The 17,450-nt window shown below is 41.7% G+C and overlaps 2 protein-coding genes across 2 annotated transcripts; both read left to right on the top strand.

Annotated features, from left to right (window-relative positions):
* The first annotated feature begins 2,828 nt into the window (after window positions 1-2,828).
* On the top strand, window positions 2,829-6,346 carry actc1a (actin alpha cardiac muscle 1a). Its single transcript, XM_085373667.1, has 8 exons — window positions 2,829-2,857; window positions 4,091-4,244; window positions 4,359-4,487; window positions 4,568-4,763; window positions 4,856-5,017; window positions 5,265-5,456; window positions 5,855-6,036; window positions 6,175-6,346. Exons 2-8 carry the CDS (start codon window positions 4,116-4,118, stop codon window positions 6,316-6,318), a joined length of 1,134 nt encoding a protein of 377 aa, XP_085229793.1. The 5' UTR covers window positions 2,829-2,857; window positions 4,091-4,115; the 3' UTR covers window positions 6,319-6,346.
* A 7,959-nt stretch (window positions 6,347-14,305) lies between these two features.
* Window positions 14,306-16,568, top strand: LOC146617366 (inactive Rho GTPase-activating protein 11B-like). Its single transcript, XM_085373001.1, has 8 exons — window positions 14,306-14,481; window positions 14,560-14,656; window positions 14,991-15,247; window positions 15,452-15,603; window positions 15,697-15,804; window positions 15,910-16,077; window positions 16,158-16,248; window positions 16,493-16,568. The coding sequence occupies exons 1-8, from the start codon at window positions 14,306-14,308 to the stop codon at window positions 16,566-16,568; spliced, it is 1,125 nt and encodes a 374-aa protein (XP_085229127.1).
* Window positions 16,569-17,450: the final 882 nt, after the last annotated feature.

Below are 17,450 nucleotides of genomic sequence, written 5' to 3'. Positions count from 1 at the left end.
TGTAACTGTAGGTTTCCAGTCATGATTTTACTGTTGTTTCAATAGAAACCAACTGTGCGAAAGAGGTGGAAAATCAACGTCATAGTTCAACAGTGTTTAAATATCAGAATCTAACATTGTTTCAATATTAACAGTGTGTCATAATTATATGTTAAATCAATGTCAGCGTTCAACATTGGTTCCATATCAAAACCTGACGTTTCAGTATTAATAAGGGTGCAAGAGTGACATTAGGTCAACATCAGATTTCAACGTTGATTCAATAGAATCACCTGATATTGACTAAACATTGTTTCAGTGTCTCCTTGCTCTCTGGGAACACACATTTAAAAACTGTTTTTACATAATCTCAGACCTACTCAGGTTTAGAAGATATAAAAAACTATTTGAAAGCAATCTAACCTAAATTCAGCAGATTTTTTATAGCTTAACCTTACGGTCCTCAAATGCTGAAGAAATGAACTTTTACTCAAATTGCTAATGTGTAGCACTACATTTTTAGAAAATGTAGAGCAGTCTTTTTTTTTTCTGAAAGGTATATTGTAAATGGTCAAATGATAAACAAACCCCTGTGTACCTAACAGGCTGTGCAGAAGCAGTTGTTGCTAACAGCTGCTTAAGTGTGTGCATGTGGACGTGGGGGGCTGCAAAGGAGGCAGCTGTCAAGACAGACATACTGTGTGCTTCCTACATTCCCTTATAAGGACGAATGTCCCTCAAAACCATGACCCATTTAAGACCATTCTCTTTTTTCCTGATTAAGACCTGGCGATAAAGATAGGACTGCCAAAAAGTGCTTCTTTGACTTGAAGGGAGCTGTTGACAAAACACAGAAGCAGTTTCACCCAAAGGCTGGTGTGATCTTTCTGCTTCATATGTTTTTGCTCAGAACAACAAGCCAGATTATGGTGAGCACACACTAACGCCATATTGAAACAGGTATATTTGAGCATTTCTGTTGTAACACTTTTACACTTTACTGCAGTAATTCTAGTTATTTTTTTATTCTTCACAAATAAAACACACAGTCTATAAAGTCTCAAATAAATAGCTCCAAAATAAATGCAGAGCCATATATAAAACTGCTTTATTTAACTCAGTTGCAGTTAAATATGATTTTTAACTACCACATATATCTATTTAATATGTAGAAAGTCCATCTTTGCCAACAACATGAGTGCACGTAAAAGCAGGAATTCATGTTTTCTTGTCCAACTATATGATCTGAATGCTTTTTTCAATTCTAAGTCCTTTTGCAGATCATCAGAGGGCAAATGACCCCTGAAGCACTGCGGTCATGCACTATGATTGCTGCTGCTATAAAAATGTAAATATAGAAAATAGAAGAACACAGTGTTCAGATATGACCTGACATAATCTATGAACAGTCTATCCAACATCAACACAGGGGGGTCGTGCCTGATTTTCTTGTTGGAGTCCCCATAGACACTGAGATCACCAGTGATATATCAAGCTCTTTACAAGACCCCAGATCCTTTTCAAATCTGTCTTGATTACAAAAATGATTCTGCTCATGGTAGGTGAGAAAAGATTCCTTCCAACGTTACGCAGCAAATTTGATAAACTGGACAATTTAAGAAAGTTGCGATATCCAGTGAAAAAACAAATTTTTGGACGTTGAATTGTATAAACAGACCGTGAGAGTCAAAAAAATGTGAGTAGAAAAAAACAACAAGTAGGTTAGTAGTGCCTTTGCCTTGCACATGGCTACAAATGGAATATTTCAAAGTCTTGATGTTGCGGGGGGTATTTACATTCTTTCTGCACTCGCTGTTGCCTGTTCTGGCTTCAACATGGGGGTAGTGTGAGTTGACGAATAAGGAGTGTGAGCTATGCTGTGTGTGGCGACGTGCAGACTCTGGCACCTGCTGCTCTGTATTTCCCTAAAAGGACACTCTGGAGCCAATCAGAACAGAGAACGGATACTCGTCACTCTTGCATTTGCCATCCCAGGAGTCTGTTGTCTGGTGGAGGTTTTGGAACTGCCTTTAGCTCCCTCCATTTACCCCCTTACATGATTGCCTCTCAGCTATCTGGAATTTTATGGCCCCCACTCTTTACAAACGACGTTGGCAAACTCTCCCAGGCAGGTCCACCGTAGACGACTCCTTAACCAGACTGCTCAGGCAAGATCTCGTATTACTGTCACACCATCTAATCATCCACATCCCCAGGACCCTGTTTGAGCTTAGTCATATTAACACATCCCTCGGGATCTGAATGGCAGCTCCACAAACTATGAATGGGAGAAATGTGTTGCTATGCATAAATCTCCATTACAAACTATTTACTGATGGTTTTGCAGCTGATTGTTTTTCCCTGATGGGAGTACGACAAGCTCAGCTTTTATATTTATAAAGAATCCACAAAAATAATTTGACAGCTAAAATACAACTAAATTCACTATTTTCATGTACAAATAATATTGGTTTTAATAATACTCCCATGCATATAACATTAAAATCCTTAATCATATAGAAGATCCACATTCACTGTCATTTATCACATTTGACCTTCATGTACCTTTTAAATACTTCATAATGTAATCATCTATCTTTAATAAATTTTCCACTTGCTGCTTCCCCCCCCCCCCCCCCTTACTTCTATCTATGGCATTCAATGTCCAGGACAGCATCTCTATAGATTGGTGGTATTTCCTGACACAGGATCCACTTTAATGGACTATTTTGCTGAGCAACACTTAATTTGGGCTTGTGTGAACCCTTGAGCCCGCCCACCGTCCCCCAGCTCCAGGACGCAGAGGCATATTTAAGGAACCCCTTGCACCCTTGCCCCTTTGTCCCAGTGGAAACTCCAGTCTTGTGGTTACAACTTGGTGAGTCCTTTTGCTGGATCATTGCTGTGTTTCAGATGCTGCTTTTTGGAGGATAAGTGTCAGTGAGGATGACCAGATAGTGCTGCTGTATATTACAGCCAGTACATGGATATACTGTATTCATTACAGCTAGAAGTTGTTTCTTGCCTAAGCAGATGTTTTATTGTTTTGTTGAAGAGTGGTAAAAGGATAAGTTGTGTGTGCTGAATAGTTTAAGGGCTGCTGCGGTATATAAGGGCAAGTCAGTTGCCATCAAGACTTAGGGTGGAGGATATATGTGATGCTTGACTCGGAGAAACAGGCAAACAACACTAGCTCAGGTTAGACTCAACATAAGGAAAATTATCAGTTCATTATTTTTTCTTAAAAAGGCTTCCTCACTGATGCTTTACTGTTTTTACTGTTTTTAGCACAAGTTAAAGAGCATTCTGAAAAAGGTCATTTCCCACATTTCTAGGTTATATTTAAATGTCGGGCTGTGTAGTATGGAAAGCAACAGATAAAGATTTTTTACAGATTTTTATGTAACTGTTATGTTACTTGAACTAAACTGATAATTAGACTAATTTACTGAACATAATAATTGGTAAAATATACCTTTATATTCAAGTTTTATGTTTCTCAAAATCAAGTTTTTGTAACTTGGTCATATTCACAGTTACAGACAGCAGTCTCTAAGGTTTACAGGGTTGTGGCCTACTATAGGACATATTAGACAGAATAGGACAGCGGTAAGACTCTTCAAAGAGGGGATGCTGGCACTTGGGATGCAGGCTCAGGCCTGAGAGCCTGGAAGACTCCAAGCACATGGTCTCCATCCAAACAGAGGAGACTACTATGTGGCGACAGCTGAGAGGAGAGCCAGGCCTCCACTGCCACTTGTCAAAAGTCACACTGCCTCAGCTGTTAACTGGCTCTGGCTTAACGATGAGATACTAAGAAGGGGTTGTGGGGGCAGAGGGGGCTTTACAAGAGTCCAGAGGCTGAAAATAGACCCATGAGTGTGTGGTGGTGGTCCTGTTTTGGCTTTTCAAGCAGCTATAAGGCTCAGAGAGATTAGACTACTCAAAAGTGTCTTCATACTGAACATAGCGCTACATTATTTCATAGAATTGCACAACTTTGTTTCTTCATGTGAACTTCTGCTTCTTTAAATGGAAATAATATGCATTTAAACATTTCTGTAAATATACCATAATATTCTGATTAATTTCTATTTTTTGTGTTATATAGAAAGCCAGCCCGGTACAGACCAAACATGTGTGACGACGACGAGACCACTGCCTTGGTGTGCGACAACGGTTCTGGCCTGGTCAAGGCTGGGTTTGCCGGTGATGATGCTCCCCGTGCTGTCTTCCCATCCATTGTTGGACGTCCTCGTCACCAGGTTGGAATACGGGAAAGGCCCCAAGTTTCTGGGAGATTACATATTTGTTGCCCTGTCACAAGATGTCTGTTTTTAAGTCTTGAGCTTGAGTTTGTTTGTTTTATTCATTCTCAGGGTGTGATGGTAGGTATGGGTCAGAAGGACAGCTACGTGGGAGACGAGGCCCAGAGCAAGAGGGGTATCCTGACTCTGAAGTACCCAATCGAGCATGGCATCATCACCAACTGGGACGACATGGAGAAGGTGCGAAAGATATAAAGATGTGGGAAAACTGAAATGTTATTTTTGTCAACAAATAACATCATTCTTTCCTGGATTCACAGATCTGGCACCACACCTTCTACAACGAGCTCCGTGTGGCCCCAGAGGAGCATCCCACCCTGCTGACAGAGGCTCCCCTCAATCCCAAAGCCAACAGAGAAAAGATGACCCAGATCATGTTTGAGACCTTCAACGTCCCAGCCATGTATGTGGCCATTCAGGCTGTGCTGTCCCTCTATGCCTCCGGCCGTACCACTGGTGAGCCCTCTTCTGTGCAATGTCGCATGTAAGTTAAACCATATCAATCTGTGCATATTTTCTTCTAACAAACTACTGCCTTCACTGGACAGGTATTGTGCTGGACTCCGGTGATGGTGTGACCCACAATGTGCCCATCTATGAAGGTTATGCTCTGCCCCACGCCATCATGCGTCTGGATCTGGCTGGTCGAGACCTGACTGACTACCTGATGAAGATCCTGACTGAGCGTGGTTACTCCTTTGTCACCACTGGTAAGAAAATTACCAACTTTAGCCAAAAACAATCCCACAGAATTTTAATGAAAAATGTAAACTGTAAACAGTGATCTATTTCAACATTTTTAGCCTTTTAATCACATGAGCTTACCTACAGTTTCCAAATTCCTGAACAGGCAATATGCATATACTGTGACCGTGCTTTGTCAAACGGAATTCTGAACGTTCTAGATATAAACAGACTTTTCCTGGTTGACTGAACTGTGATATTTCCTCCATTTAGCTGAGCGTGAGATTGTGCGTGACATCAAGGAGAAACTGTGTTACGTGGCTCTGGACTTTGAGAATGAGATGGCCACAGCCGCATCGTCCTCCTCCCTGGAGAAGAGCTATGAACTCCCTGACGGTCAGGTCATCACCATCGGAAACGAGCGTTTCCGTTGCCCGGAGACCTTGTTCCAGCCTTCTTTTATTGGTCAGTCGATCCACCGCACATTCACAGAAAGGCACAAAATATATTTTGGTTTCATACCAATACCAGCAATAGTAGTATCTACTTAGGTGTATTGTTCTCATGGGACCTAATGTCCCATAAGAACAATAAAGCCATATATAGGCTGTGTATAAATATAATTCATAATACACTATACTGGAGTTCTGAGTTCAGTATAGCCTCCCCTAATAGCCCTTTATATCTATAACGCTATTAATTCATAGACACTTACGAATCTTACTAAAATGATGTGTAAATGATAACTAGTAGCATTTTATCTCCTGAGTTTCTTCTTGTTTTATTGTCTACATCTTAAATGTATTGCAACGACCACCACTGTTAGCTGCATGAATACTTACCTCTTTACAACTTTTCCCCAGGTATGGAGTCTGCTGGCATTCATGAGACGGCCTACAACAGCATCATGAAGTGTGACATTGATATCCGTAAGGACCTGTATGCCAACAACGTGCTCTCTGGTGGTACCACCATGTACCCTGGTATTGCTGATCGTATGCAGAAAGAAATCACTGCCCTGGCTCCCAGCACAATGAAGATCAAAGTGAGTCCAAGGAGTGCAAAGTTATTAAAATGTATTTTGTCAAAGAAGAAATAAGCAAGCCTTTTGTTCAAATTTTGGCATGGTGTAAAATGTTCTAATATGTACTTCATTCCTGATTTTCCTATCCACTCCTTCCAGATCATTGCTCCCCCTGAGAGGAAATACTCCGTCTGGATCGGTGGCTCCATCCTGGCCTCTCTGTCCACCTTCCAGCAGATGTGGATCAGCAAGCAGGAGTACGATGAGGCTGGCCCCTCCATCGTCCACAGGAAGTGCTTCTAAATCTTCAGACATCACCAAAAATCTCAAAACCAACCACACCAGCTTTGCTTCTATTTCTGTATTTCTACTGTTCCTTTTGCTGTATATACATGTACTGTTGTAATAAATATAGTTCCTTTTATCAGTAATCCAGAGAGTTGGAGTCATGCTTTTTCCCCAAAGAACATCAAATATAATTCTGAAAAACAAATACAATACTTCAGATGAATAAATAGTGTGTTTGAAAAAGATGGCAACACAAATATACAGTATACTCTAAAAAAAGTGCACTTTTAGCAAAAGAGTGGTTACATAAACCATTTTAATGAAGACTAAATAAACTTTTAATTATTTTAACAAACTGCCCTTTTCAAGGCATTTTCAGTTTTCTATAGCTCAAAAGTTAAACTGCTTAAATAAACAATGATGGTCAACTACTATAGTTAAAGGGTTGAAAACTTCAGCAACACTATTCTGTGACTGCTTTCTTTCCTTATAGACCCTGCAGTTAATAAAATGATAAACTGATGCATTTATTATTATCAATTAGTATCTAAATAACGCCAGTCTTACACACATTATAGCAAGCTGGTTTTGATCAGTCTGTGGTTTACACAGAGTTTTATACATTTTGGTATGCAAGATAGAATAGTTGAAACACTGCTTTACCTTTATTGCTATCAGAAAAAACAAAAATAAATTAAAGCTGCAAGCAGCGTTATGAGGGCCCTCGAACCCCGGCACGTCGAGCCACGCCCAACACCTACAACCAGCACGTCTGATCTGATGTCACATTGATGGAATTCATGCATTTAACCACCAGCTAACAATTCATCTCATTCAATCACGATTATAGTCGTCCCACTAGGTGGCGCTCTAGCCATTACTGACAATTGGCATAACAAACATTTCCAAGCTCGAGTCTCATCATGCCTGCGACCGGAGAGATTGGACATTGTGTTTTTGAGTGACAGCAGATTACTGCTTTTTGGCGAGTGATTGAAACTCCACGTGCCGCCATGACCACCCCGTTTCCCTGAACGTAAAAAGCTTCGCAATTTAACATCACAAAGGTCTTTAGATTCCACACAGAAGATATCGCGTCAATCTGACGAAATCCCTTGGAGGAGTTCCGAACATTCCGGAACCTTGGCGCATTCTGAACATTCTGATTCTGGAATTCCGAACATTCCGATTCCGATTCCGGAATTCAGAACATTCCGGAATTCCGAACATTCCGGAACCTTGGCGCATTCCGTAATTCCGGAACCTTAGCGCATTCCGGAATTCCGAACATTCCGGAAATATGGCGCATTCCGAACATTCTGATTCCGGAATTCCGAACATTCCGATTCCGGAATTCCAAACATTCCGAAACTAAGGCATATTCCGGAATTCCGACCATTCGGGAACCTTGGTGCATTCCGGAATTCCGAACATTCCGGAACCTTGGCGCATTCCGGAATTCCAAACATTCCGGAACCTTGGCGCATTCCGAACATTCCGAACATTCAGATTCCGGAATTCCTAACATTCCGGAACTATGGCGCATTCCGAACATTCTGATTCCGGAATTCCGAACATTCCGATTCCGGAATTCCGAACATTCCGGAACTATGGCGCATTCTGAACATTCAGGAACCTTGGCGAATTCCGGAATTCCAAACATTCCGGAACCTTGGCGCATTCCGAACATTCTGAACATTCCGATTCCGGAATTCCTAACATTCCAGAACTATGGCGCATTCCGAACATTCCGATTCCGGAATTCCGAAAAATTCCAGAACTATGGCGCAGTCCAAACATTCCGAACATTCCGATTACGGAATTTCGAACATTCTGATTACGGAATTCCGAACATTCCGGAACTATGGCGTATTCCGGAATTCCGAACATTCCGGAACCTTGGTGCATTCTGAACATTCCGGAACCTTGACGCCTTCCGGAATTCCGAACATTCCGATTCCAGAATTCTGAACATTCCGGAAATATGGCGCATTCCGAACATTCGGGAACCTTGGCGAATTCCAGAATTCCGAACATTCCGGAATTATGGCGCATTCCGAACATTCCAATTACGGAATTCCGAACATTCTGATTACGGAATTCCGAACATTCCGGAACCTTGGCGCATTCCAAACATTCCGAACATTCTGATTCCGGAATTCCTAACATTCCGGAACCTTGGCGCATTCCGAACATTCCGATTCCGGAATTCCTAACATTCCGGAACTCTGGCGCATTCCGAACATTCCGAACATTCCGATTCCGAACATTCCGGAACTATGGCGCATTCTGGAATTCCGGAACGTTGTCGCATTCCGAACATTCCGAACATTCCGATTCCGAACATTCCGGAACTATGGCGCATTCTGGAATTCCGGAACGTTGTCGCATTCCGAACATTCCGAACATTCCGATTCTGGAATTCCGAACATTCCGGAACTATGCCGCATTCCGAACATTCCGATTCCGGAATTCCTAACAATCCGGAAGATGGGAAGAGTGAATCTACAATAGGCAAGCAGCTTGGTGTGAAAAAATCAACTGTGGGAGCAATCATCAGAAAATGGAAGACATACAAGACCACTGATAATCTCCCTCGATCTGGGGCTCCACGCAAGATCTCATCCCGTGGGGTCAAAATGATCATGAGAACGGTGAGCAAAGATCCCAGAACCACACGGGGGGACCTGGTGAATGACCTGCAGAGAGCTGGGACCAAAGTAACAAAGGTCACCATCAGTAACACACTACAACGGCAGGGAATCAAATCCCGCAGTGCCAGACGTGTTCCGCTGCTGAAGCCAGTGCATGTCCAGGCCCGTCTGAAGTTTGCCAGAGAGCACATGGATGATACAGCAGAGGATTGGGAGAATGTCATGTGGTCAGATGAAACCAAAGTAGAACTTTTTGGTATAAACTCAACTCGTCGTGTTTGGAGGAAGACGAATACTGAGTTGCATCCCAAGAACACCATACCTACTGTGAAGCATGGGGGTGGAAACATCATGCTATGGGGCTGTTTTTCTGCCAAGGGGACAGGACGACTGATCCGTGTTAAGGACAGAATGAATGGGGCCATGTATCGTGAGATTTTGAGCCAAAACCTCCTTCCATCAGTGAGAACTTTGAAGATGAAACGAGGCTGGGTCTTCCAACATGACAATGATCCAAAACACACCGCCCGGGCAACAAAGGAGTGGCTCCGTAAGAAGCATTTGAAAGTCCTGGAGTGGCCTAGCCAGTCTCCAGACCTCAACCCCATAGAAAATCTGTGGTGGGAGTTGAAAGTCCGTGTTGCTCGGCGACAGCCCCAAAACATCACTGCTCTTGAGAAGATCTGCATGGAGGAATGGGCCAAAATACCAGCTACTGTGTGTGCAAACCTGGTAAAGACCTATAGTAAACGTTTGACCTCTGTTATTGCCAACAAAGGTTATATTACAAAGTATTGAGTTGTATTTTTGTTATTGACCAAATACTTATTTTCCACCCTGATTTATGAATAAATTCTTTACAAATCCTACCATGTGGATTCATGGATTTTTTTTTCACATTCTGTCTCTCACGGTTGAAGTGTACCTCTGGTGCAAATTACTGACCTCTGTCATCATTTTAAGTGGGGGAACTTGCACAATCGGTGGCTGACTAAATACTTTTTTGCCCCACTGTATCTCCCCCCACCACTTCCCCTGCAAGTGGCAGACACCCTCAGACATCGGTGCATTGGTTCTTTGTGTCCGGGGATGGGCGTCCAGGTACGCACCAGCTCACTCCTTGGTGGCTGCTTATCGGGGCCTGGAGCCTGGGGCTCGCTCGGGCCACTTCGCGCCTTGAGGCGACTTTTGTTGTGATTTGGCGCTATATAAATAAAATTGAATTGAATTGAATTGAATTGAATTGAGGGTGGGGTGCCCTCTGCCTCTCAGCCCTTGGATCGGTCCCTCTGGCGCAGCTGGCTGCCGGCGGAGTGCACGGGCACGTCACTGCAACCCCCCCTGGCTTCTGCTCCGCGGCTGCTGAGTGACCCCTCATCTGGGGCTCTCCTCAGCTCTTTCTGGGATAGTGGCGTGGCTGCCCCTCTGTTGGTCTTCCTTGGTCTCTTGTGTTCTGGGGGCCTCTGGATGTTTGGAGTTTTGATCTCCTCCATACCTGCTTCATGCCCTGGTGGACGGGGCTGTGGCTCCCCACACCCTCTAGCAGATCATTACATGAAGGAACCTTTTAAAAACAAGCGGGTCCATGCTCACAGGTGTACACACGGGTGCTCACACACACAAACTACACCCTCTGTCAGTGCGCCCCAGGGCAGCTGTGGCTACAATGTAGCTTGCCATCGCCAGTGTGTGAATGTGTGTGTGAATGGGTGAATGACTGAATGTAGTGTGAAGCGCTTTGGGGTCCTTAGGGACTAGAAAAGCGCTATACAAATGCAGGCCATTTACCATTTACCATTTTTGGCTCCTACCTCAAAGCGCACTGTGCGCTGTCGATATTACGTGCACAATAATGTTTAACATTTAGTATTTACAGTTATATTCCCATATATCATCGTGATGTTGTTTATTATGTTGCTCTCGTTTTCTTCTGCTTGTTTTCTTTTTTCTTTCTCAACAGGTGATCCAGGTGATTGATATATGTATTTTTTTTGTCTGCTTATTTAGTTGGTTTTTGTTTTTTTGCCCTTTATCCCCATCCCTCTTCTCCGCTGTTTTTCTCCCCCCTCTTCCTTTCTCCCTTTTATTTTCCTCATTCAAGTCTGTTCCGTATCTAGCAAGTGAAAATAAAAAATAAATAAAATAAACAATAAAAGGTGAATAAAAAATAGACCATTATGGCAAGGCTGGGATGGTCAATTTGGTAAAGTAAATCCGTTGGGCATCTTTCTTCGCCTTTAGACAATAATTCTGATGGCAAAAGAACCAAACGGGACAGGCAGAAAATAAAAATAAAAATAAAAATAAAAATAAAAAAGAAGATGAGTGGCTGACTGAATGGGTGAAAGCACTGGAACCTGAACTCATGACAAAGTTAATGGCTAAACAGCGGACTGACAGCACACACTCACTACAGATAAATGGAAGCCACCTTAGTTGGGATTGTGTATTTGAACTAGGAGGGGTACGAAAACAGAAATCGGTTGAATGCAGTCTGCTATGTACTGACATCTAGTGTTGAGATTTTGCACACTGTTACTTTAATCTTGATTAATATTCACAATAAAAATATTAATCAAACATTTTGAAGACTGTATGTGTTTCACAGTGTCTAACTGTTCTGGTACATTTAAACCTAACAATTACTACATGATGGAAACACGTCATGTTATCTCTTTTAATAAAGTTTGTGTATGTATACACAGGTCATGCTGATATTGAACAAAAAACACAAAGATCAGATGTTAATCAGATTTATTTGCTCTCTTTCCTTCTTAAACATGTTTTTAATGTTAGTTATGATTCAGAATTGGTGACTGAAGACTCCACATGCCGCCATGACGACCCCGTTTCCCTGAATGTAAAAAGCTTTGCAATTTAACATCACAAAGGTCTTTAGATGCCACGCACTGCAGATCGGTCCAATCTGATGAAATCCCTTGGAGGAGTTCATCAAAGTACAGTGCCTGAAAAGAGGGGAAAATGTCGCTAAAATTACACATTAATTTTAAAATGGCTGACTTCCTGTTGGATTTGGCATATTGCTCCAAGAGACTTTTTTGTACATCTTAATATCTTCCATAAGCTTAACAGGTTTCAGACTCATAGATAAAACACAGAGCAGGGGCTGATGCTTTGAAATTTCAAGACTTTTTAAACTTTCCAAGCCCCTCAAAAGCCACTTCATCTTTCATGGTGAACCGCGTTGCCACCAGGGTGCGCCGTTTAGTTTAAAGTCACAATTTTCGCACTGAAGCATCATGAGGGACTGATGGTGATATTCACCGCTTTTGAGGTGGCCACGATGAACCTGTGGAAATCAGTACAACAAAGTGAAAGACATGACATTTCCTGTTGCCACTAGGTGGCGTTCTGCGTATTCCTGACAATGGGCACATCAATCTGTTCAGGTCGGCCCTGACATCACGCCTGTAAAGTCTGGTACTGATCAGACTGGATTTCATTGAGTTATACTAATTTGTTTCTTCATGGCGAGACATCAAAGTTCGCCATGCTTTCGGGGTCACACCCTTCTGCGAAAACTCACAGTTTTCACTGTAACCCAAGACCAACTCCTTAAGGCTTTCCTGGAGAAATTTGAGGCTGCAGATGTCACCCATCACTATACTGTACCCCAAAGTGTAAAACATGACATTTCCTGTTCCCACTAGGTGGCGCTGTCCTTGATGTCAAATATGGCAGTTGAAATATGTTCAGGGCTGGAGCCTTATCATATGTGTGCTCTTTGGCCCAGATTGGACAATGTATGACAGAATGAGAGGCAATACGATTTTCATGGCGAGTCATCGAAATTCGCCGTGGCTCTGCAATTTAACATGGCCCAGGTGTGTAGTTGACACTGACCAAAGATGAAGCTTATACGACCAAATCCCAAGGAGGAATTTGAAAAAGTTTGAGGCATGGAAATGGCAAAATTAGAGTCAAAATGTCACCTTCACTTCTAAATTGCGGACTTCCTGTTGGGTTTGCCTCAATGGGCCCACAGACTTTTTTGTTTGTCTTGGCATGGTACACATGTGTGCCAGATTTCATACATGTAGCTCAAACGATGTGGTCATAGGGCTGTATTTTACAAGGCATAGGTGGCGAATACAGAGCCATTTTCACATGCCCATATGTAAAACCATTAAAATACAAAATTTTTCACCAGACCTGGCATGTGTGCAAAATTTCATGAGTTTTTGAGCATGTTTAGGCCCTCAACAAGGCCCTTGTTTTGCCTGAATAATAATAATAATAATATTAAGAATAAGAATAAGAATAAGAATAAGAATAATAAGAATAAGAATAAGAATAAGAATAAGAATAATAAGAATAAGAATAAGAATAAGAAAAATAATAATAATAATAATAATAATAATAATAATAATAATAATAATAATAATAATAAGAAGAAGAAGAAGAAGAAGAAGAAGAAGAAGAAGAAACGGAGCAGATACAATAGGGCCTTCGCACTCTCAGTGCTCGGGCCCTAAAAAGCTTCAGTCTAATTGCAGCATACTTCAGAAAGATGATAGTGGGAGTTTGAACCCTTTAACGACAAACATTAATGCTTTCGAATCACTTTTTTTGTTAGTTGCACTCCCACAACCCACCAACTAAATAACATCTTGGCTACAACGCCATCAGTATGCTGCTTCTGTTAAGCTACTGGCCTTTTAAGAGCCAAACCCACATTATGTAGTATAAGGTGGTATAATTTCCAGCAAAAGAAAATTCTGGGAATGAGGAATTTGTAGGCTACATCTGTGAATAATCATAAATGTCTTGCACAGCCACTGATGTCAGCGATTCCAACATTTAGGCAGTAATTTTGTGGTGATGACTTTATCGGCCCCAGTGCTGGTATGTTTTCAGTAAAAATGCATTTAATCAGTTCTAGATTTGGGAGCTGGCACTCAAGTATGTTCAAACAAGTGCATTCACACTAGCATTTATTAGTATCACTGCGATCAATACTGAAAGATCTCAAACAGTATTTGGCTACAACTTTACAGTCTTCTGCACTTCTACAAATGTTTGTCGTACATGTGGGGAAATACTGCTGAAACACTGCTGATATAAAGATGTTGTGAAACTGAAACACCCACTTCCGGAAAAAAAGAATTACTGTAAAAGTGTTTCAATAGCAATCTAAAGTGACTCACGTTTTACACCACTCCTGAATGCATCACTTTCCCTTCAGCGCTCACTTCCTGTGTGGCAGGTGATACGGATTAGAATAATAAAGCCCACCTCCTTTACTCATTACTGAGTTTGCAGAGATTGTGGTACCACGGTGAAAGGCCGTTAATGTGCTTAGGTTTTTCTTTGCTTCCGGTCAAATCATGAAGCTTACAGACAGCAATGTCATTCGGTTCCACCTTCAAGTCCTTTATGGGATCTCTATCAAGAGTCTTGAGAAGAAAAGGGAGAGACTGATGATCAGCGGTTCAAAGATCTTTGGTGTTCCTCTGGAAAATTTGCCCAGGTGTTACATTCCTGAATTTGGGCTTGTACCTTGGTGAGTGGGAAAGGGAAATCATTAAATGTAACTTGGGAGGAACACTTCTAAAACTTTGCTTAATAATTTGTGTCCCAGCTTTTTGGTGGACGCTTGTTCTTTCCTTCTGGAGCGTGGTGGGACTGTGGGCCTTTTCAGAAAACCAGGCTGTCTTGCTCGTATTAAGACTCTCAGGGTAAGAGTCTCAATGTTTGTTTGTTTTAAGTCTTAGTTCCACAATATTTTCTGGAGCAATAGTGCCATCTAGTGGTTTAAGTCACTTTACTGACCTGTCACCTACACTTCTACATTTGCAGTAGTTGCCACATGTTTGTAGGGTACAAATACAGGCAAATAAAATAGTTTTACGAATCCTTCAAAAAGGATGTTTGTTGAAACTGAATGGGTGTTTCTAATGTTAATTATATCTATTAAACAGTTTAATCTGGTTATAGCTAGACAAACTACTACAACAACACTACATGCAGATATGCTCTTTTTTTTTTTTGCTCTTGTTGTGTCTGGTTTAGGCCAAACTGAATCGAGGAGAGAGTTGTCTGTCCACTGCCCTCCCCTATGATGTGGCCACTCTGATCAAACAGTTTTGCAGGGAGCTGCCAGAGCCGCTGTTTCCCTCGGAGCTTCATGCAGCTATGCTCAAAGCTCAGTCTCTGCCCAACCTACAGGACAGGATGGCAGCCCTCCAGCTGCTGTCCTGTCTCCTTCCTGCAAGAAACGCCTCCTGTCTGCATTACATGTTCGACTACTTGGCAAAAGTTTCCCAGCGGTATGAAAGGATTTTTTTTTTTTAATTAAACGTTAGCAGAAATTAGTCGCATACACAAAGTGCCGATTTAAAGTCATTTTTGTCTAGGAAACAAGTGTTTCTGTCAAAGCTGGTTCTGCCCCAGGTTGTGTGCTTCAGATGGAAACAACATGATAGTTCAGGAGACCTGATATTGTTTTTTTTCACTGTATGTACTGCTGTCAGATGCAGCGAGAACTTGATGACCAGCTCCAACCTGGCTATAGTCTTCGCTCCATGTCTATTACCCCCGCCAAACACGACAGAGATGTCTGAAGGACGGCTTGAGCTCAGAGTTCTTGTTCTGCGCACCTTCATTGAAAATCCTCATTTATTTGGTAAAAGACCAGTTATTTGGTGTTGATAAAAAAATTTCAAGTGGCTTTATATGCAATGCTTTATATGCAATGTTTTAATCTGTATGACAATAGGTGTGATTCCCAAAACTGTAATCGATAGTATGGAATATCTGATGAACTTCCATTTTGTGAAAGATGTTGGCTCCAAAAGTAGAAGTAAAAAGCGGCACAGTTTCAAAGGTAAAAAGACCACAGAAGTTACTGAGCAAATCACTCCGTTCAAATTATGTTTAACCAGTTTTTACTATTTGAATTCTCGAGCTTAAATTTCTCAAACACATGCAGGAATGCGCTCTGTAAAGACGGTGCCCTTGATTCAGGGAGGGTCGAAGCTCAGGCCACCAGAGCAGAGCCACGGGTCCACATCAGGAGACAGACCAACGCTGAGGAGAAGCCTTGGCCTGGATTCTTTCCCCAACATCCTTTTGTTCAGGACCTACATGCCTTCAGCAGGTAATTATATGGTGAAAGAATCAGACTGGAATGTGTGAGAATATTTTATTTGTGCAGTCTAATCTAAAAACCGTTTCTAGATCAAAGCTTCAGGCTTGCAGCAGCTTTGTTGGATGATGTCATTGCAGCTGAAAAAAAGTTAAACAAGATGCCACAAGATGGTCTAAAAAGGTAAACGGTAAAGGTTTATAAATTTAACTTCAGTGTTCACTCTAACATCAGTGACAAATTAGAGAGCTAAGGCTTAGAGTTGATGCTACTTGGTTTCAGCATTTGGTTTCAAGGAGCCGCTTCAAGTAAAGCAAATGTTAACTGTAGAATAAACCATGGTGCTTATCGGCTTTGGCCAAATGCGCACTGTCTGCTGTGTATTTGTTCAATGTGCCTCTGTGCTTTACATATGGATCATCATCAGGTTCACCAGAGGTGTCGATGGCTCTCCTGCAGGAAAACTAAAGCTCATGCTTTGGAGAAGACGCTCGTCACTATAATTCATGCTTGTTTCCCTAAAGTCAAGACCTCTGATCAACCAGGAGGTTGACAAGAGTGGTTTGGGGGGGGGAGCTATGTTTTATGATTTGTTTTAGTTGTTTTTTTTAAACTGTATTTATGTAACAAGAGACTGAACAATGTATGTACGGCTTTCCCATACATTTTTCATTAAATAAAGATATATTTTTAGTCTCTCTCCTTTCCTAAAGTCAATTTTATTAAATTTTCTGTGTATTATAGCCAAACCCAGTTTTGAGGAGTCCCATTTCCTTTCTTTATTGTTAAAAAAGAAATTATTCTGAAATATAAGAACATGGAAAACGGAGTAGCCACTACTAAATGGGGAAAAATGCATTTGGGCTCGGATTTGTAGCGTCAGTGTAGCGCTCCCGAAGAGTAAATGGCACTTTGTCATAGCCAATGGGAAAAGTGGATTTGCTGTTTCCTGGCAACTGCATCTGAACCGTGAAACGAGACGGATGCAAGGTTGTAAAATGTACACGTATGAAGACATCAGAAATCAACTCTTCAAAACAAAACGAGACGGAAAATAAAAATTTTTCACCAAACGCTGCCCATAAACGAATAATGCGCAGAACGCTGGTGAATCAACTTGGGACAGAGTGAATTTAGACGAAAATCTGTGTTTGGCTTTTTGTTCCTCCGCGTTTGTAAAGCTTTATTTTGAAGATCCGGAAATGTGCGTTTTCTTTGTGGACGACTTGACGGAGGTCTCCCTCAGCAGGTCTCCCTCCTTAAACGCAAACAAGGTAAGGGGAAAATGCAGAAATCTGATTTTTGATCCTTCGCGATTCCTTTGTAACAACAATAAATAAAAATCTATGTAATTACATGTTTATATTGAGTTTCATTATAAGTGA

The sequence above is a fragment of the Diplotaxodon limnothrissa genome, linkage group LG15, assembly GCF_057381915.1.
Source record: "Diplotaxodon limnothrissa isolate DT_005_m linkage group LG15, D_limnothrissa_male_GT1.1, whole genome shotgun sequence".
Taxonomy (NCBI): domain Eukaryota; kingdom Metazoa; phylum Chordata; class Actinopteri; order Cichliformes; family Cichlidae; genus Diplotaxodon; species Diplotaxodon limnothrissa.
The sequence above is the reverse complement of the archived record's forward strand: the minus strand, read 5'-3'. Positions and strand labels throughout refer to the sequence as shown.

Coding starts and splice junctions, on each gene's coding strand:
- LOC146617366 (XM_085373001.1), top strand. CDS start 14,306: ATGAAGCTTACAGACAGCAATGTCATTCGGTTCCACCTTCAAGTCCTT. Junction 14,482..14,559: donor GAATTTGGGCTTGTACCTTG/GTGAGTGGGAAA, acceptor TTTGTGTCCCAG/CTTTTTGGTGGACGCTTGTT. Junction 14,657..14,990: donor CTCGTATTAAGACTCTCAGG/GTAAGAGTCTCA, acceptor TGTCTGGTTTAG/GCCAAACTGAATCGAGGAGA.
- actc1a (XM_085373667.1), top strand. CDS start 4,116: ATGTGTGACGACGACGAGACCACTGCCTTGGTGTGCGACAACGGTTCT. Junction 4,488..4,567: donor ACTGGGACGACATGGAGAAG/GTGCGAAAGATA, acceptor CTGGATTCACAG/ATCTGGCACCACACCTTCTA. Junction 4,764..4,855: donor TGCCTCCGGCCGTACCACTG/GTGAGCCCTCTT, acceptor TTCACTGGACAG/GTATTGTGCTGGACTCCGGT.